The sequence below is a fragment of the Onychomys torridus genome, chromosome 6 (assembly GCF_903995425.1).
Source record: "Onychomys torridus chromosome 6, mOncTor1.1, whole genome shotgun sequence".
NCBI classification, from domain to species: domain Eukaryota; kingdom Metazoa; phylum Chordata; class Mammalia; order Rodentia; family Cricetidae; genus Onychomys; species Onychomys torridus.
The window spans coordinates 97,984,758-98,006,528 of NC_050448.1; the positions used below are offsets into that span (position 1 = coordinate 97,984,758).

Here is a 21,771-nt window from a genome sequence, read left to right on the forward strand (position 1 = left end):
CCTGGTCTACACAGTGAGTTCCAGGACAGCCAGGGCTACACTGAGACTGTTGCAAAAACAAAACAAAACAAACAAAAAACACAGGGAGAGAAATCAAGACTTTAAAAAAGGAATAACGGAAGGTGGGCACAGGATGCCTTGGTATCAAAGTCTTAAAATGCTTAGTTTTGCAGTGTATTTGAACTGGAGCAGACATAATGACACAAGACCCAGCACTTTGGAGGCTCCAACAGGAAGGACAGTGAGTTGGATCAAGACTCTGCTCTCTGTCCCCACTGGGGAAAAGAAGGGAGATATTTAACACCCTGAATACAGTTATTACAAAGGAACAGAGTACCTCATTGAGCAGCATTCTCCTCCTAAACATGAAATCAACCTCTATAAAAAAAAGTAGGAGAAGGTAGCTAAAAGAGGAAATAAACAAGACAAGCCTCTTCCCTTTTTTGAACAAAAAACACACTACAAACAGCACCTGATAATTCAATCATTTACCAGTCATTCATCCAAAGCAGCAAATCTCCATGCAGAAAGGAGTAGCCTGCTTCAAATTAAACATGCCTCCTCCCAAATCTTTACCCAAACACCTCAACATTATCTAATAAAATAACTCTGTTACTGGGTGGGAGCCACCCTTAGGATGGAAATATGCCAAATTCCTTAAGTGTGTGACGTTCCTTTAAAGAGGCAAATTCTCACACAAGGTGGACATGACAAACCCATTTCTCCCTATAAAATTAGAGGTTTTTTCATAAATAATTCTGAGCTCCAGCCATCTTCCTTCAATAAAGTACTAATACCTGGCCTCCCTTGCAAGGGAAACCATAGTTCATTACCAGTCTCAGAACAGCAGCAAACAAGCCTGCAACTTCATTAGGTAAGTCAGTCCTCCACCATAACTCTCTGAGATCTAGGAGTTATCCTGGATAATTAGATAGTCTAGAGTGCTTAATTTATCTTATAAATTATCAGGTTTTTATTTTGCAATTTGTAATAGTACTCTTTCCAAGTGTACCATCACTTTGCTTAGAGTTTTAAATTATCAATCTAGTACAGTCATTGAAAATAACACAAAGGTGCACAAAGTAAAAACACCTCCCTTCCCTTGTCCACAAGAGCAACAACTTGGAACACCTAAAATCCTTGAGCTCTTCAGGATACAAATTTCACAAATTTTTACCTAATCATCCATACAAATTCAAACAAGCAGTAGGACCTACTATTGAGCTTTGCAACCAGCTGCTTGTACTGATGGACTGAATAGGAACAGTCTTAAATAAGCTGGATGTTTAGACTGGTTATATACAACAGTATTTTTCATCATTCATATGTTGGTAGGTATTTGTAGAAGGGAATCCTATTTTTCTGCAATAAATAATTTTGTGCATACATGCTTATGTGTGTTTTCTACAAAATAGTTTAGAAATTAAAATGTGAATTAAATGACATTCATTATATTTTAAGGGACCCTGTCAAATGCCCTATCTTCTTGGAAAAAAAAAAAGTGATTAGCCTTTTTCCTGAGGACCTAGGCACATTCCTATCCATTTTCACTTTGTTGTTGTATTGTAACTCAGTGGTAACATTCTTGGGGGCCACGGAAGTGAATTGGTTGTTCCTATTATTTCATATGGTTTGTTTTTAACCTTTTATCATTTGTCATTTTGTGTATGTCTTCACTTCACTTGTACTGGAAGCTTGAAACCATAAATTTTTATTTGCTAGAATTGAGTACAAATTCAAAATTAGACAAGAGCTGGAGACTGTGCTCAGTAGTTAAGAGCTCTGGCTGCTCTTCAGAGAACCAAGTTCAGCTCCCAGCACCAACATGGCACTGACAACCATGTGTAATCTCAGTTTCAGGAGATCTAACGCCCTCTTCCGTTTTCCCTGGGCACCAGGCACACACATGGTGCACAGATATAAATGTAGGCAAAACACTCATAAACATAATAAAATAAAATAAATGTACTTCTAATAATTAGATGGCAGACATTTTTTAATTTGCACATGAGTAAACTTTTCATGTTAACCTCTCAGAGGTACTTTATGTGTAAGAATCCCAGATCACAATTTTGAACAGATAAGGTATCATCACTGTTATTACTAAAATACTGACAGGCTCCCTATTTTGTATTCTTATATGAAAAGAGCCTTAAGAAAAACCAGAAGGGAACAGACCAGGAAACTGGTACAATGTCAATGTTTTCATAAATATCATAATAGCTTAAAAAAAAAAGTTTTGCAAATCATTCACTCATTATACTAGACTTCTGTCATCCCACACCCAGTGAATTGACCATAAGGCTATAACTGACTTATCGCAAATATTTTCTCCTCTTTCTGGGTCTACTATCATTAGCTATCTTTCTTCTACCATTAACTATAAGTCAATTCAGTACCATCATTTCAATAAATTATACAAAATAAGCATAAAACCTAATCCAAGTCAAAAAAGACAAAGATCTTACTAAAGTAACTAGAAAAAATAAGGTGGAAGTGTGGGGGTGCACACCTTTAATCCGAGGCAGAGATCTCTGTGAGTTCAAGGGCAGCCAGAGCTACAGAGTGCGAGTCTGTCTTGAAAAACATTCAAACAAATGGTGGTAGAGAGACCTCTGCTCTTCCTTCTGCCTCTCTCTGATCTTCCCTCCCCTATCTCTGTTTTTCCTTTCCCCCTCTCCCGTTCTTCCCTTTCCCCCTCTCCTGTTCTTCCACTCCCCCCCTCTCTGTTCTCCCCTTCCCCTCTCTGTTCTTCCCTTCCCCCTCTCTGTTCTTCCCTTCCCCCCTCTCTGTTCTTCCCTTCCCCCCTCTCTGTTCTTCCCTTTCCCCCTCTCCTGTTCTTCCCTTTCCCCCTCTCTCCTGTTCTTCCCTTTCCCCCCTCTGTTCTTCCATTTCCCCCTCTGTTCTTCCCTTCCCCCTCTCTGTTCTTCCCTCCCCCGTCTCTGTTCTTCCATTTCCCCCTCTCTGTTCTTCCCTTCCCCCTCTCTGTTCTTCCCTCCCCCGTCTCTGTTCTTCCATTTCCCCCTCTCTCTGTTCTTCCTTTGCCCCTCTCTGTTCTTCCCTTCCCCCTCTCTGTTCTTCCCTTCCCCCTCTCTGTTCTTCCCTCCCCCATCGCTGTTCTTCCATTTCCCCCATCTCTGTTCTTCCATTTCCCTCTCTGTTCTTCCCTTCCCCCTCTCTGTTCTTCCATTCCCCCCCCGTCTCTGTTCTTCCCTTTCCCCCGTCTCTGTTCTTCCCTTTCCCCCTCTCCTGTTCTTCTATTCCCCCCCCTCTGTTCTCCCCTTCCCCTCTCTGTTCTTCCCTTCCCCCCTCTCTGTTCTTCCCTTCCCCCCTCTCTGTTCTTCCCTTTCCCCCTCTCCTGTTCTTCCCTTTCCCCCTCTCTCCTGTTCTTCCATTTCCCCCTCTCTCCTGTTCTTCCCTTTCCCCCTCTCTCCTGTTCTTCCCTCCCCCGTCTCTGTTCTTCCCTTTCCCCCTCTCTGTTCTTCCCTTCCCCCTCTCTGTTCTTCCCTCCCCCGTCTCTGTTCTTCCATTTCCCCCTCTCTGTTCTTCCTTCCCCCTCTCTGTTCTTCCCTTCCCCCTCTCTGTTCTTCCCTTCCCCCTCTCTGTTCTTCCCTTTCCCCCTCTCTGTTCTTCCTTCCCCCTCTCTGTTCTTCCCTTCCCCCTCTCTGTTCTTCCCTTCCCCCTCTCTGTTCTTCCCTTTCCCCCTCTCTGTTCTTCCCTTTCCCCCTCTCTGTTCTTCCTTCCCCCTCTCTGTTCTTCCCTTCCCCCTCTCTGTTCTTCCCTTCCCCCTCCCTGTTCTTCCCTTTCCCCCTCCCTGTTCTTCCCTTTCCCCCTCTCTGTTCTTCCATTTCCCCCTCTCTGTTCTTCCCTTCCCCCTCTCTGTTCTTCCCTTCCCCCCTCTTTGTTCTTCCCTTCCCCCTCTCTCAAGGGTGTAATGGAGAAGAGTGACTAAGATGCAGAGTATGAAATGAAAAATCCAGAGGCGAGGGAGTAGAAAGGAGGAAGCTGAGTGGAATTTACACACAACAGAAACAAGGAAAAGTAGAACTACAACAAGGAGCAGTTTATTTCACCCCCAAGTGGAAATATACCTGGATTTTTCAATCACATGGGCCTATTTAAGTTGGAATTTTGTCCTCTGAAGCACCCTAACTCTTAGCTAAAACTTTTATAGGACGGTCTTCAAACTTCAAGCCTTACTTTTATCAAGTTCCAGCAAGACTACTTGTAAAACTGTGATAAACAATAGCTGTGCTATTTGAACAAAATCTTAAGATTAATTCCACCAAATTTAAGATATAAAAACTCCCCTGTAAGTATTCTGCCAATAAATATTTTAACACAGAAGCTCAGCTCAGCACAAGTATAATTCTCAAGTATTGTTTGGTTTGCTCTTTTTGGGGCCCGCCACCCGGCTCCCAAATAAATCACACATGGAGGCTTATTCTTACTTATAAATGCCGGGCCTCAGCTTGGCTTGTTTCTTGTCCGCTTTTCTGAACTGTAAATTATCCAAGCTACCTTTTGCCTCTGGACCTTTTACTTACTTCTATAACCTTATTTTGTTTCTTACTCCATGGCTGGCTGTGTGGCTGGCCCCTGATGTCCTCCCTCCTTTTCTTGCTCCTTCCTTTTCTCCTCCCAGATTTCTTCTTCTACATATTCTCTCTACCTGCCAGCCCCTCCTATCCTTTCTTCTGCCTTGCTATTGGCCATTCTTTCTTAGACCATCAGGCATAGTAACACAGCTCCACAGAATTAAACAAATGCAACATAAACAAAAGTAATACACCTTAAAATAATAGTCTACACTCAAGTTCAGTGCATTAGAGACTTCTAAAAAATTAAATATCAGGGAAGATTGAAAGTGTAAAACACTGAATACCCCAGGTCTTGTGTGTTTAGTCACCGAATCATTTTATTCAGAGGATTGAAGGTGGAGAGAGACTAAGGAAGACAGCAGACTCTGGCTGCTTAGACAGGGTCTCCCTTTGCTGTGAGTTTTAAGGGTGTTAAATGTCTTTGTGCAATCAAAGTGACTTATGATCCAGTTAGTCAATATTCCCCATGACTTCAATTAACCATTAGTTCTCTAATTCAAACCAATTTGGATCAAAAACACAAGGTTTAATCTGTACAATATTAAAATAATATTAAGATATTTAAACACATAACTTCATTTCTAAAAAGTGAAAAATAAATCAACTTACCTCAATTGCTTCGCATAGTTCTGCTCAATTTCAATCCTCTCTTTAACAAATTTAGCATATCTTTCCAAGAAGTCAATTCCCCATTGTGTATGCTTATCTAAGCTATCGAACTGATCCTAGAAAAGGAAAGCAAGAACAGGTTGAACAAGCTTGAAATTGTATCCACAAATATGTTAACCAGTTTGATATTTGTACAGAGAAGTAATTAAGTAAAAAGCTAGGAAACCCCTAGTTCCACTCACCTTTTCCTAAATCAGAAAGACAAATGTTGGGGACCACCTTTGGTCTGCAACTGTAGCTTTTCCTGGACTATCCTTTGCAGCTTTTGGTCTTGCCAAACCTCCACAACCACATTAGCCAATTATTTAAAAGAAATCTCTCTAGAGTGCAGTTATTACTTCCTACTACCTCAAGCACAGAGAGCTAGCCTGGGCTCATCAAGTGAAGCAGCACATCTCTAAGACTAGTGACGGCAAACACACCCTGTGTCTACAACTGGAAGGAGGAAGCAGGGGAAACAACTGTAAAGACAGGCTCAGAAAACCAAAGAAATGAGGCTATTTTGGGGGAGGATAAAGCCATCAGGCTACAGGAAATAATACAAGCTCACTGTTTGCTCCTAACTTCCAGTGGGCCATACTTAATAAGCAGATGAATGAGGAGGACATATTCCTGGGGCTGTGCTGAGGAACTACCAGGCATTCTTACAAGGAGCTCCCTAACCACCTGCACATGGGTGGATTTCACCTCACACCTTGACTTCTGTCACTTTCTGTGAGCTCAGGAAGGCAGTTTCCATTCTTTTCCTTTCTGTGGCACTTTGCTGATCCACTACTGTGAAACTAAAAAGCAAAAAAACAAAAACAAAAAACCCTTTCTTTGTAAACATACATGTATGTGTCCTGTTGGTTGTGTCCCTAGAGAACACTGAGGAAAACTTGATTCACATTGAAACAAAGAGAACTTGGCAGTCATTGTTTTGGCCTAGCTCCTCTACTAAGTCCTAACAGACCAAACCAAACTGGATTGACTCGTGCTGAAGGTCTCTGCTCACCAGGCCCAAACTAAGTTACGCATTTGGCCTGAGAAATCAGGAGAGGGAGAAACAGAGACAGATAGTAATAACCAAGCCCCCAGCCCCTATGCAGGCCAGTTCTAACACGCACAACATCTTTAGCAATGTCCACAAGGCAAGTAACATTTAAACCTCTCAACTGCCTTCTGCTCCACTCTGCTGTCTCAGCCCTTCTGTCTTCAGGACCAGAACACTCCTTGGGTTTTATGGCATCAAGCGTTGCCCAGATACAGACCTGTAAATCAGGTCAATTATAATCTTTAACTTTTAAATTTTGTCTTTTGACAGATTTGCTGCCAATAAAAGATACAGTATTTGTAGGTGACATAGATAAGTAATAGATGCATTTCCAAACATTCATTATCAAAATGCTTTCTCCATAATTCAGATTGCTTTGAAAAAGCAACTAATCACTAACCACTAAACCTTCCCTTTATCTTTTAAAGATACAAAATTTTCAAAATTACATATTATGTGAGCATATAACTGACAACCACTTATTTAAAAGGGTACCGTCTTTAAAGCATCCAACAGATAAACAATGAGTTTATGAGAAACAGATTTTCAAGGGTCCCTCCCAATTCTTCTTGGGAACACTGTAAACAGTTTATCTTCCTACACGATAAAAGTATTATTTTTGTAAGATTAACTATAACAATATATCTCTCTTTTATGGACTCCTCTCATTCATTTTCTCCTTACCTATAAACAATGAAGTGAATAAATTTCAACATTATTTCAACTTCCCTTTAAAAATTCCAGTCAAAGCACAGGACTAGTGACAGAATGGAAAAACTCCAGTCAACATACAACTTTACTGGTAGCTAACACAGTTTTTTCAAAGAATATTGTTTATTACTGCCAATAAATGTTCAACAAACCTTTTCTTTAATGGCTCACACAAAAAAAGTGATTCTAAATATACTTGTATATTGAAACAGAACAGGCACTATAAGCTGAGGAATATTAGAATTATCTATACTTTAATCAAACTGCATGATCAACTGTATGACATCACTGGGGTGCATTTTGTTATTGTTATTGAAAAAAAAAAAAAAAGCCGGGCGTCGATGGTGTACACCTTTAATCCCAGCACTTGGAAGGCAGAGGCAAGCAGATCTCTGTGAGTTCAAGACCAGCCTGGGCTACAGAGTGAGTTCCAGGAAAGGCGCAAAGCTACAGAGAGAAATCTTGTCTCGAAAAACAAACAAACAAACAAAAACATTCCTCTCATGGCAGCTACTTTGAAGGCAGAGTCAGAAGAACCACTTGGGCCCAGGAATTTTCAGAGGTGTTTTCTCTGCAGCTTCTAAAGTACTCAGGTTGTTGCCATGTTGTTGCTATGTGTTGTTACTGGGTCTGTGACCTTGTTCTTGGCATATACAGCTTCTAAAACCTTTACACTTCACTGAGTGACAAAGACAGGCTTCTTTGTTGATCTTCAAATAAGGCAACTCTTTTTCCTTCCCAGTCAGATGTGTGTGTGATCTCAGAGTCCCCTTTGAACAGCACTTGATTTCACTGCTAATAAGGTGACTTGGAGTTGGAGGCTGTTTACCAAAGGAATCCTGTTAATGTAGGGTTGAAACTTTCAGTGTTCTTAGGAGAAGAGGAGATAGGTACTGATTTCAATAACCAATGATTTAATCAATGATGCTTATGTCATGGAACTTCCATAAAAAGCCTAAATGATGTGTTTAGAGAGCTTTCTTAGTTGGTGAACATAGCCATGTGCCTGCCACAGTAGCCTTTCTGGACCTCATCTTTTTTTTTTTTTTGGTTTTTCGAGACAGGGTTTCTCTGTGTAGCTTTGCGCCCTTCCTGGAACTCACTGTGTAGCCCAGGCTGGCCTCGAACTCACAGAGATCCGCCTGCCTCTGCCTCCCGAGTGCTGGGATTAAAGGCCTGCGCCACCACCACCCGGCTCTGGACCTCATCTTACGTGCCTTTTCATATGGCTGTTCACCTGCATGCATCATCATCAAGGAACAGTTAAGTGTTCTCTGAGTTCTGTGAGCCCTTACAGCAGATTATGAAACCTGAGGAGAAGGTCAGAGGAACACAGTTGACTACAGTCAAGTCATTCTGAAGTCCTAGAGGCCTAGAACTTATACGCAGCACCTAAGGTGTGGTCAGTCCTACTGTGGTAAGCCCTTAAACTTATGAGGTCTTTCCTTCATTAAAAATAAAAACCAGTTTTTCCTCAAAATACAGTAAGATGACAAACATTAGCTTAGCCATTTCTTAATGTCTGCCTATGCTCAACATATTAAATTTAACCTAATATCTCTTTAAATCTAAGACAGTGTCAATTTGTGTTTTATACTAGTAGAGTTGTAGATAATATAGGAATTCTAGGGTTTTCTGCTGAGCAGATCATCTTGCATGCTCTTAAGATTCCTGCTTTAAATAATGAACTATGCCTGTCGACTCTGTATTAAGTCATTATTCCCCTGCTGAAATGTTATTGAGCATTTCCAGCACTCGTAGGCTGATACGGGAGAATCAATTATGGCTGAGGCCAGCCTAGGCTAGACAGTGAATTCAAACCCAGTCCAGGTACATATACTGAGACCTTGTCTCAACAAACAAAACTGTTTTTAAAGTATATGCTATTTTTATTTTCTCTAATAGTCAAAGGCATTCACACTGTAGTTTCACCAGCTAGAGTCTTGGGCTTTTTTATGTATTAGCTTTGCCCTTGGCCATGCTATCCCTGAACCTGCCTGTTCTCACCCTAATCTCAGACACATCAGCTTTCAAAAAGGTATTTTGAGTTGTTCATCATTTTAAAACTTAAAAAATGAAAGTTTTAAAATTTAAGTAATCAAGCTATTGAGACAACATGGTTAAATTTTATTATTAATAGTTAAGTTACAAACTATAGAACCTTTTAAAATATAATACCTTTTCACAATGTTTTACAGTTTGTAAGATTTATTTTGTGTATTGTTTTTGTGTTTGTTCACCTTCCCCCCCCCCCCAAAAAAAAAAACACGGATTCTCTGTGTAGCTCTGGCTGTCTTGAAACTCATTTTGTAGACCAGGCTAACCTCGAACTCAGAGATCCCTGACCTCTGCCTCCTGTGCTGGGATTAAAGGTGTTCGGTGTGCGCCACCATGCCCGGCTATTTTAGCATTTTTAATTAGGGTGTGTGTGTGTGTGTGTGTGTGTGTGTGTGTGTGTGTGTGTGTGCACGCGCAAGCAGGTTCCCAGAGAGTCCAGAAGTATCAAATCCCCTGGAACTGGAGTTACAGGCAGTTGTAAGCCTCCCAATGTGTGCTGAGAACAGAAAATACTCTTAACTACTGAGCCATCTAGCCCACGTTTCTTAATTTTTGACAAAAATCTTATATATGTATACAATTCTAATTAGTTTGTTTTAAGACAGAGTCACATACAGCTCAAACTCACTATGTAGTTGAGGATGATTTTGCATTTCTAACACTCCTGTTTCCACTCAAGAGATTATGGGTGCTGTAGTCATGCCCATGAAGACTGAGTTCAGGGCTTCAAACATGCTAAGCAAGCACCTGTCGACTGAGCTATCGTCTTAACAACTTATAATTGTTAATGTAAATACTCAGTATTGGTATTGGAGAGTTGGACCTGGAGACTAAAATCAAGAGTTCAAGACAAGCTACATAGTGAGTTCAAGATCTGCCTGTACTAAATGGCAAGACTCTGTCTCAAAACCACAGAACAATCAAAAGAGAAACAAAAATACTGGACAATTAACAAGTAGAAAACTTAAAAGTGCAATAATTACATTAAATATACTTTGACTAAGGTTTTACTATATTTTTAAATTAAACAGGTCCTAAATAAATGTCAATTTTATTAAACAAAACAAAAGTGAAAAAGTAGCATGAAGGTAAGTTACAAGTCAGGTAGGTTCTGAGTGAAACAGACTTTTCATGATAACCGCTGGGAGCAAGAAGATCAGAGTTGGGAGGAAAAACAGTTGAGGTCAAGTTTTAAGATAGAAACATTCTACTATGCTATAAAATATTTTATAGGTTTTATTCTATCTCAAATAGTAAATTTACAAGCTGAAAATCATTATTAAAAAACAGTTAATCTATTTAAAATGCAAATAAAATTCTTTACTTTTATGTTAAATTTTGCACAATGCACTGAATACTAATATCTTGGTCTTCAAACAAACACATTAATTGCAATATGTCAAGAAATAAAACCTGTAATCCTAGAACTAGGGAAGATATAATACAGAACAACTGCAAGTAGTTCAAGGACAGCCTCAAGTACATAGGGAATACCAGGCCACCAAACAACAGTATTCTTACTTGAAAAACTAAAATATTTGATAAGTAAATGCTCATTTTAATTCTTTAATTTTAGTAATGATTTTACTTGAATCACCTTTAAGCAGAACCAAAAAATACACTGGTTGGCTAACTGACTGACAGATGTTGGAAACTGGATCTCACAATCCTCCTGCCTCAGCATCCCCACAGTTGGATAAGCATGCCCTACTAAATCCAGCTCACAGGTCAATTTTGTAGAAACAAAATAGTATCAATTACAAAGTTGGTCTAGTTATTCTAAATTCAAAAACATTAGATCACAAAGAATATTACTTGCTGTTATATAATTGTCTTCAATCAAATAATTTAATTTTTCATAATGTATATACTTATGGAATTAAAAAACAAATGCTCAATCCAGAAGAGATGACAAAATGAACTTCATCTGAAACTTTGGCACATGAAAGGCACTTAATTGCTGGTTGAATAATCATTCTGTTTGCACACAGCTTTGGAATTTACAAAGCCTTTGCATATATTATTAGATGTCATTTACAAAGTCTTTTCAGATATGACATTTTACAAACGTGGACAGCAAGTTTCTGAAATTGAGAAATTCACCTAGTATTTTCACTCTAAATCTCATTTTCTTTCTACTACAAGACATTATTATTTGGGTAAGGTTAAATATTCACATTTATTAGGACACAGTGGTCCCAGACATCTCATTTTGATATAAGATCACACACTTCCTACTCTAGCCTGGCAAACACACTAGGGAAAAGACAGAGACAATCTAAAACACAGGACGGATGAAGCCACTCTGAAGACATCTACAAGTTAGAAATAAGAATCAGAATATTGGGCTGGTGAGCTGGCTCTGCAGATAAAGGTGCTTTGACAGCAAACCTGACAACCTGTGTTTGACCCCCAGAATCCATGTGATGGAAGGAGAGGACTGACTCTGGCAAGCTGTGGCATTCTCATGCCCACCCACAAACACATATACACATGTAAATAAATACCAAAAAAAAAAAAATTAACTATTGCATTATCAAGGCAGGCAGCACATCATCACTCCCTTGTTCTTGCCCTCTTTGGCATGTCTCTCATTCCAGATTACTACTGAGTGTAGATGTAACCGGCTTGTTAAATAAGAAACACAGAACCAATTGCAGAGTTAAAAACCACGAGGTCAGAGCAAGAGCGGAAAACCTTACCCTTCACTGCTTCTGCTGTTCTTCCTCTCCACCAGAGAGCTACCTCTGTGTGTCCTATCTTTTTTATAGATTTTGTTCTGTTTTCTCGAGCTACCTCTGTGTGTCCTATCTTTTTTATAGATTTTGTTCTGTTTTCTCATTGGTTGTAAACCCAACCACATGACCTCCTCATCACTGCCTGTTTGTACAGACGTCCAGGTCTTCTATGGTTGCTATTGAAATTAAAGGTGTGTGTCTGCCATGCTGGCTGTGTCCTTGAACACACAGAGATCCGCCTAGCTCTGCCTCCCAAGTGCTGGGATTAAAGGCGTGGACCACTACTGCCCAGTTTCTGCTCTGGCTTGCTCTGACCTCAAGGGAACTTTATTAACATATAAATAAAATCACATTTCAATACAAATAAAATATCACTATAACTGAGTCCAATTTCTGTTCCCTGACTTAATCATTCTCTCTTCCTTTCAAACACATTCATTCATACATACAGTTTCTGTGAAATGAATCCTCCCGGTTAGTGTTGTGCCCTAAATTAATCTTTTCTCATATTAAATTCAAGACAGCTCTTCTGCTTCTTTTGGACAGTTCTTTTTAATTTTGTAAAATATTTCAAGTTAGTTTACTTTATTTACCTCAGAATAAGGAAAATATTCTTAGCTAGAATTAGTATCAACTTAAATGTCCCACACTATTAACTCAAATTACGTTTGTTGCTCCAATAATCAGCTCATAAATATATCTATTCAAATTCATCTAGATACCTTAAATATAATTCAGTATAAAACAACTATCACAAAATGTTACAAGTTTTTTCAAGTCACTTTTAAATATGCAATTCTTGTTTTTATAGTTACTTTGGTACAGCCTTGCTGCATCCAAATGAAGTCCCAATACAGTACTCTGGTAAAGTACCAAGGGACACCACCATTTAAAGAAGACTTTTTAACTGAAAAGCTGAATAATGACTCTGCTGTCCTAGTTTAGACTTACTTTATGGCTCTGATTTGCCTGCCAGAGTTCCTCCAGCACTTCTGAATACCAAACTACTACTAAAGGCACTTCGAAGACCTAACATGACTGATTTTCCTCCTCTAACTCCTATGGACTGCAGAAAGATTTTCTTTTTGCTTATGTGTCATGAATCTAAGAAATCAATTATGCCCCAGAGTCAATCAACAGCATCTACACACAAAGAAAACTGAGCAATAATGTACTTTTGTATAACAGTTTAATTATTTGATGTTTCTCTAAGGTAGAATTAGAAGTTGTATATCTGGACAACTCAGGCATCTTTATAAACTTAAATTTTTCAACTCAATTCTAAATTAAGCTCACAGTGACTAGAATTTCAATACAAACTATCCCTACCACAATTCCCTTTGTAGCTTCTCTAACACTGACTAGACTCTACCTACCTCAAATACGCATTCTTATGGTTATTTCTATTGTAGTTAACAGTACTACAGCATGACCCTCCTCCACACCTACAGGGAAATTCAAGAATCTCATTCAGATGTCTTGTCCTGTCTCTATCCCCTCAAAACCCTAGTCCAGCAACTGACCCTACAGAGACTACTACCAACATGTTACTATCTTTTATTCCCCCTTCTTCACTTCCATCTTTTGCACACGCTGGGTTCCATAAGCCATCATTATAATCACTCCTTGCACATTATTGCTCATTGTCCTTGGCACTGTCAATTTTAACATTGATCTTATATTTAGCTTTTAATCAACCCTTCCTCATGCTACCGTAGAAAGGTAAAGACAAGAATCACATTAGCTGGTCAAACTGAAATTTCTGTCTACTAAACTAAGGATTCTTTAATGCTACTTGAGCCCGTTCACTACCCCATTATCCTATCCAACTATCTCATACCTTATTCTCTTAGGTTAAATTTAAACCATCTCCTACCCATTCCACTTGTAGTTAACAACTACTTCCTATTTCACTAAAAAAAGAGAACAATCGAAGATTTCTATTCTGAAGTGGGATAAAAAGATGGGAAGTTAGCAAAATTAACATGTGCTGTGAAGATTACTTATAGAAACATGATACTCCTTTTATATACAGATATTTAGCCATGAATAATGCTGAAGGGCTACGCACACATGTGCGTGTACACACACACACACACACAGACACACACACACACACACACACACACACACACACACACACACGAATTCCACAAGAAACTACATTTACCGTAAAAGTCTTAGCCCCCTATGCAATCTTCTGTGACCCAGAAATCCTATCCAGTGCACCTCCAGAACAGTCCTGTAATTTTACTTATCAAAGGCAGGAGGAGCTTGGCACTAGAGGCCTTTTGAGACTAGCTTGAAAGCCGTCAGAACAGCTACGGCTTCTGCTCAGACACTTTGAGATTCACTATCTCTTGTGACTCCCACACTCATATTTGGGGGTGTCTTATCTTTTCCCTGAATGCTTCTCTTTTTAAAACTCCTTCCTGCTTCAACACAGGTTAATCTCTCTTCCTAAGAAACTCCACTCTTTTCATACTAGCTCATCCCAAAATTCTTTTCTGCAGCAAAGTCAGGAACCCTAGCTTCATTTGAGCAGAGATCTCTGCAAAGAACCTCCTCAAACTGGTGCTGGTTGGAGCATGGAGCTGGGTGAAGCTCCTGCCCCAGGCTACTGACTTTGACACTTTTTACCACCAACACCTGTGTGTTTTCTTCTGCCTGCCTCTTTGGATTAGCTGTCTACACTCCCTCCTATCTTTTGCTTACCTGGAGACGAGCAGTCTCAAGTTCAGCTCTTAAAACATTTAAGTTTCTACACGCTTACACACACTTGGTTTATTCCAGGGTTAAGCAAGGTACAACTAAAAGGCCAGGAAGGAAAGTAGCTGATGTTAAAATGGAGTAATACAAGGGTCAGAATGCCAATTATGTATCTGTATCTTCTACCCCCAAAATCTCCCACTTAGTCCAGTTATCTATTCTTTCTTGATCTCTGGACTTCAGATTCCATATCTACATGGTTTTAATGGGAAAAGATCAGATATAAATAAAGCATTTAACATAGAACTTGGCACTGGTATCTATTATTAATTCATTTAATTTATCAAAGGAAAGAATGCTGAGTTTGGCATTAGACATAAAAAACACTGTGAAAAAGAGCACTATTAATCAAATAATCATAAATTTAATTTTACTGGCTAATATCTATGGAATGTGTGCAATACTAATAGTTACAAGAGTTAGAAGTCAGATTGAAATACTTCAATCACATACAAAATTTGGGTTTTTTTTTTTTTTAATCTTCTAAGGAACTCAATACATGTTTTGTGTTTTCACATAAGTTAAACTACAATAATATAACAACACACAGTACAGCAAGGCTGTAATGGCTGTGACCCCAGCACTTGGGAGGCTAAGGCAGCATTGCAAATTTGAGGCCAGCCTCAACTAGTGAGATTTGTGGTGGTATTTTATTTGTGCACCCCAGTAAAGCTTATCTGGGGATCAGAGGGAAAAGCCAGCCATTATATTAAACAAAGAGGTCAGGTAGTGATAGCACACACCTTTAATCCTAGTATTTGGGAGACAGAAATGTGGATCTCTATGAGTTCAAGGCCACACTGGGAACAGTGTGGCATGGTGGTACACACCTTTAATCCCAGTGCTAGTTAACCATGGAGGTCTGGAGGTCTGGACAGACAGATAGGAAGTGACTGAGCTGGGTGGAAAGAGGAAGTGATGTAGCTGGGTGGAGAGAGGAAGTGAGATGGCAGGGCACAGACAGGCATATAGGCATGGATATACAGAAAGTAGGTCTCTCTGGAGGCTGAGGAGTTGGTGAGGTGAGGTTGGCTGTGGCTTGTCCTATTCCTCTGATCTCTCAGTTTTAACCCCAATGTCTGGCTCCAGGCTTTTTATTAAAAAGACTGTTTAGCAATTTGTCTTAGAGAAACTGACTCCAAAAGAGGAGGGGAAGCTAGAAAGATAGTTCTTACAGGCAGGAAGACCTGAGCTCAATCTCCAGAACCCGCATACAAAGCCAGGGTGTGTAATGGCATGTGCTTCTAATTCCAGCAATGGCAAGATGGAAAGTGGACTGTCTTAGTTAGGGTTTCCATTGCTGTAAAGAGACACCATGACCATGGCAACTCTTCTAAAGGAAAACATGGCTCACTTATAGTTCATAGGTTTAGCCCATTATCATCATGGAGGAAAGCAAGGCAGCATACAGGCAGACATGGTGCTAGAGAAGGTGCTGAGAGTTCTTACATCATGACTCACAGGCAACAGGAAGTGGTCCGGGATAGTGGGCGTGGCTTAAGCCTATATGAGACCTCAAAGCCCACCTCTACAGTGACACACTTCCTCCAACAAGGCCACACCTTCTAATCGTGACACTCCCTTTGGGGACCATGTTCTCTCAAACCACATGCTCCTAGGTAGATCCCTCCAAGTCAGTCAGCTGGTCTGCTAGTGTAGCCTACTGGGCAAAGTTCTAGGCTAGTGAGAGACCCTATTTTGCATAAAAGGTGGAAAAATTTGAGGAAAGACACTTGAGATTGTCCTCTGACCACCACATGCACATACATGTGCACCCACACACACAATAAAATGTATGTGATCTCCACCCTCCTCTCTCTTTCTCAGAAAAAAACAAAAACAAAAACCACCCTTACTGTGCTGTATATCTTAGCAACCTCAGGACACATTTTCTTTCCCCCTGCTTCTTTACTGAAAATTCATCTCTCCCCTAAAGAAACACTTTGTAGATGCTCATCCTTTTTGTTTCCCTGAACATAAACACTGCAGGGCAAAGACAGCATGAAGTTCTCAAGTGGTATGAGCTTAAAGGGTGGGCAGCATTAATAGCATTGAGACAAAGGGATTTTACAGTGTATTCCGAGTTTACTTCTGGAGTTTTTACCTCACCCCACGGCTGACTTTGGGTGAGTGAAATTGTAGAAAATAAAACCACAGATAGTGAGACTACTGAATCATTTCCTTGGAGCTGACATTTTACCCTGAGACCAGAGAACATAATCAGCAGACAGAAAAGCCAAGAGCAGAACTGGTCTTTATGTGTATGCTTTGTATTTTTAACACGGAAACTCTCAGGAACAGTGCTAGCTTCCTGCTGCAGGTTCCTCTTTGATTTCTTGGCATTCTCAGCTGGGTTCATTTTCTTTTTCACTCTGGCCTGGCTTTCCCTTTTCCCTTTCCAAAAGAGAGTCTTAATCTCCGTGCTAAGTGCAAAGTAAGTATAAATTCTAATCCTAGGCCTTTAATGGCTAGAAAGGACTTTAAAGATCAGTGTTTGTGGAGAAGGAAACTGAAGCATAGAAACTATTTGCCCAAGGTAACAGAGCTAAGTAATGTAACTGAATCAAAGACCTGTGAGTCTTAATTTCCTGATTTCTTGCTTCAACTCAGTCCACTTACTTAAGTAAACACTCTTAAACTACATTTATTATTTAGAAATCAAATGGGCTTCCTGGTGCTAATCTAATCTGAAGGGATACTTAGCTGTTAGTATATTCTTGGGAACAATTCCAAGGAGTGACCTCATGCTACTCTTACCATGTAATTATGGTTGAAAGTGGAGATAATTTAGTCCTACCCACATATGCTGCTTTGGAAGAAGCAGAGTTGACCCAGACAATACTTGATGCCTTACTTCCATTAGTACTATCAGAAGGCCTTAACATTTACAATTAAGAAATTATCATTAATGAATTATATCATAGGGGATACATATACAAGTATTTACATCTATCTGATGAGTTAGGTAGCTTGTCAGAAGTTATCAAAATGGACTAACTCTCCCATCCACACCCCCATTCCATCCCACCCCCAAGACCTCCATTCAGCTTTGAAAATGAGGATGAGGTGGTACTCCGGCTTTGTTGAAGCTCTTTCCTTCCGGTTAACCTAGTTACTTAGGTCATTATCCTAGTTACTTAGGTCCTTTCTGTGACAAACAGCCTGACATGAGCAGGTTAAGGAAGGGTTGGCTCCAATTTTGAGAGTACAGTCCCTTATGGGAGGGAAGCCACTGTGGTAGGAACCTGAGCAGCTGGCCACATTAAATCTCCTTGCCATTCAACTGGGAACCCACACAACAGAATGGTATTACCTACAATACAGAATGTCAGTTAAACCATTGGGGTAACACCTTGTAGTCACATACAGAGGTGTTCCCATGGTAATTTAAAATACTGTAAAATTGACATGTAATAATCATATCTGTTTTATAATTTTTTATTTTTCTTTAATTATTTTAACCTACTCACTCTTGTTACATGATTTTTGGTACAAAGAATGGGACCTGAGTTCTACTTTGGCCCTGAGTAAATACATAATACTCTAATGTGCCCAAAAGATTATTCTCAAATTACTTTTTATGTGTTGCATTTAGTTTTTCTGCCCCCCCATGCTCTCAGGTCTACCTGGTGGTCTGAACGAGAGTATCCCCCTAGGCCTGTGTGTCCGATGCCAGATGGAGCAGTCTGTGAAGCCTTGAGGTGTGGCCTTGTAGGAGACATGTCACTGGAGGCAGGCTTCCAGAGTTCAAAAGATTGACATCACTCCCAGTGTGCTCTCTTTACCTCCTGCTTGTAGTTTTGAATACCAGCTAAGGCATGGTGGCAAGAACAGCTGAGACATCATAGACTTAACACTTTGGAACTGTAAAGCCAATTAAATACTTTCTTTTATAAAACACCTTGGTCATGGTGTTTTATCAAAGCAATTGAAAAGTAGCTAATACAGTAGTTTATTCAAAAAGATCTTCTATATAACAAATACATAATCAAGATAAAGATATTAGCACTGATTCAATCCTACCACTTATTTTTCAGATCCATTCAAGTTTTAGTATTATCTTTACAGGAAAATAAAGAAAAATCAGTTCTAGAGTATGTCACGGTTACTGGCATGCTTAAGTCTTCTTCAATCTGAAATCATTCTTGTCTTTCCTAACTTTCATGGCCTTCTCATTTCTGAAGTTTACAAGCTAATCTTTCTGTAAAATAGCCATCAACTTTAGGCTGTCTGATACTTCCATATAACCCTGATTGTGTTCCTTGGGCCACAAACATTTTGTGCTTTTGTACTGCATCCAGTGAGGCGGCATATGACTTAGACTATCCTATTACTCATGATGTTGACTGATCACTTGACTAAGGTGTTACCTTAAGATGTCTTTTTTTAAAAACACATCTCCATCATTCTTTAAGCACTTTTAGTTTCTGAACTAAGATTCTACATTTTAGATTCACATTGCATTTCTCCTGCACTAACTTGGCATCAACTGTATCTCAAAACAACAACAACAAACCAGAAAGTCCTATTTCCTTTTTAGTGAATAAAGGTGTTCAGAAGCCAAAATTTTAATGCTATGTATGCTCACTGCTTGCTGTGGATATCGCTCTGTGTAAATAAAGTTCTGATTGGCCAGTGGCTAGGCAGGAAGTATAGGCGGGACAAGAGAGAAGAGAATTCTGGGATGTAGAAGGCTGGGGGAGAGACACCGCCAGCCGCCGCCATGAGAAGCAACATGTAAAGACACTGGTAAGCCACAAGCCATGTGGCAAAGTATAGATAAGCAAAAATGGGTTAATTTAAGATAGAAAAAGTAGATAACAAGCAGCCTGCCACAGCCATACAGTTTGTAAACAATGTAAGTTTCTGTATGCTTTCTTGGTTGGGTCTGAGCGACTGTGGGACTGGCAGGTAAGAGAGATTTGTCCTGACTGGGCCAGGCAGGAAAACTCTAACTACAAATGGCACCCAACGTGGGGCAAGAATTTCCACCTAAAACCTGAAAGAAAGATTCTAAACCAGAGCTAAAAACAGCTTGCTAGTTGTCTCTCTCAAGTTAGCGGCAGTCTGCCGGTTTCAGCTACTATGGCGGGTTCCTGGCGTGTGCGTCTGACCTGCAGTGTGGCGGGAATGAGGAATCTATAAGCGACACTTTACTCTGCTTCGTGGTGGATTTAGCCTTTGCTAGTTAAAAAAAAAAAAAAAAAAAAAAAAAAAAAGATTTCTGGGCTGTGCGCTGCTTTGATAGAACTGCTTCTGATAGTTGATGGTACACATGGCTCCAGACCCAGAGCTGGCGGTAAACTGTACCACCGCCATGTTGGGAAACTGAGATGGGTGGAGCCAGCAGCCACAGCAGCGTTTCAGTCTTACAAAGATGGATATTACACAGAGAATCTGGTTTATGTTGTCTTTGGGATTTTTAACTGCAGAAAAAGATTTGATCGTAAAAGCTGTTGAGTTAAACAAATATGTAAATTTTAAAGGTACCTTGACTTCAAAATTTGGATATAAGGATATGTTGCTTTGGAAAGGAGTCTCTGCTTTTGTTTCCACAGAAAGCCAGAGGCTGTGGATTTGTTCCAGATTAAGATACATCAGGTTTGATCAGCCAAGACTACCTGAAAGGTCTCCGATGACACCATGGCCCAGATGATCCAACATCCAGAATGGTTTCAAGGCAACTGGCTCAGAGGTTCACCCTAATGGACTACTCCATAATCCTAAAATTATCTTTGTGTCCCCATAAGATACAGTGCCCCCCTCCAGCAGGAAGTAGTAAGAAGAACTACGCCCACATTCCCAAAATTATCAAGCTGGCTTTGGAGATGGAATTGGCTCACTCCTTCTCTAAACCCAGACGTATTGTTAAAAGAAAAGGTTAAGAGATTCTTATGTCCCAAATCAGAAGAGCCCTCTGGTGTGGGACAAGAAAAAACAATATTTTTCTTTAAAGCAGGTTGATTATAAATGCAATCTCTTTCTAAAGAAGAAAAGGGGATATGATATAGATATAATAGGATGAAAGGGTAGATTAAGGAAGGAACTTACTTCTAAAGAGCAACAACTTGTTTAAAATGTTTTACATTGGTATAGATTTTAGTCTATTGATACAAAGTTAAAGTTAATTTTGTTATACTATGTATATATTTCTACTGTGTTTAAGGTATTGTGTTTGTATAGCTCATTTAAAATTGTAATGGATAATTAAAAATAGATTAATAATTAATCATCTGTGATAATCATACTCATAGCCATGTTAGTTAAGTCTTCTAGGTATACAAAGAGATATTTCAGATAGATAGGTAATCTTCAAATACTTCAAAGACCTTCAGAATATGGCATTTAAAATATTTTTAAAATTTAGACTTTCTGGACAGTGAGACATGTCTGCTCCTGGCAACACTGATTTACTTCAGAGACAATGATGGGCATTGAAGACACTTCATATCTTATCTTCACCTTGGCAAAAATAGCCATTTTGCAAGAAACTGTTCTTGCCTGGACTGCTTGTTTGACTGGACATGCAGGACCCATAGAAAGGTGACCAGTAAACTTTGCTTGACAAAATGGTCCTTCAGGTTCCTGCTTCACAGAGGAAACTGCCAGACATTCTACAGGACACTGAGAGAAGTGACCGAGAGACTCTACCCCTGTGGGCTGAAGACAAATGCCCCAACTTTACAAAGGAACATTAGGTGACTGTCCAGGCTGCCAGCTGTCTCTGTCTACTCTTGCAAGACTCCTGAAAGTAGCTTACATCCTTCTCCCGGTTCTCAGGTAATATTATATCCTTCTGAGGTCTTTGATGTGGTTGAAGACTAGATAGTTATAATTTCCTCAGTTATGATAAAAGATACATTAGATATAAAACCTTAGACTCCTAAATATAAGATAGATAAGATATCTTCTTTAATATTGTAATTGTAATTCTTGCTTGATAATTGTTTTGTTATATGTAATTGTACTATGTAAAAGTTAAAACCTTCCTTAAAAAAAAAAGAAAAGGGGAAGTGCTGTGGATATCGCTCTGTGTAAATAAAGTTCTGATTGGCCAGTGGCTAGGCAGGAAGTATAGGCGGGACAAGAGAGAAGAGAATTCTGGGAAGTAGAAGGTTGGAGGGAGACACCGCCAGCCGCTGCCATGAAAAGCAACATGTAAAGACACTGGTAAGCCACAAGCCATGTGGCA

At 39.7% G+C, this 21,771-nt stretch overlaps 1 protein-coding gene across 4 annotated transcripts in view; it reads right to left on the bottom strand.

Annotated features, from left to right (window-relative positions):
• Window positions 1–21,771, bottom strand: part of Fnbp1l (formin binding protein 1 like) — an 83,741-nt gene that overhangs the window by 42,821 nt on the left and 19,149 nt on the right. For all 4 annotated transcript variants that reach the window (XM_036189674.1, XM_036189672.1, XM_036189673.1 and 1 more), the window contains exon 2: window positions 5,211–5,326. In XM_036189674.1, the coding sequence (XP_036045567.1) occupies window positions 5,211–5,326 (116 nt within the window). The remainder of the gene's footprint in view (window positions 1–5,210; window positions 5,327–21,771) is intronic.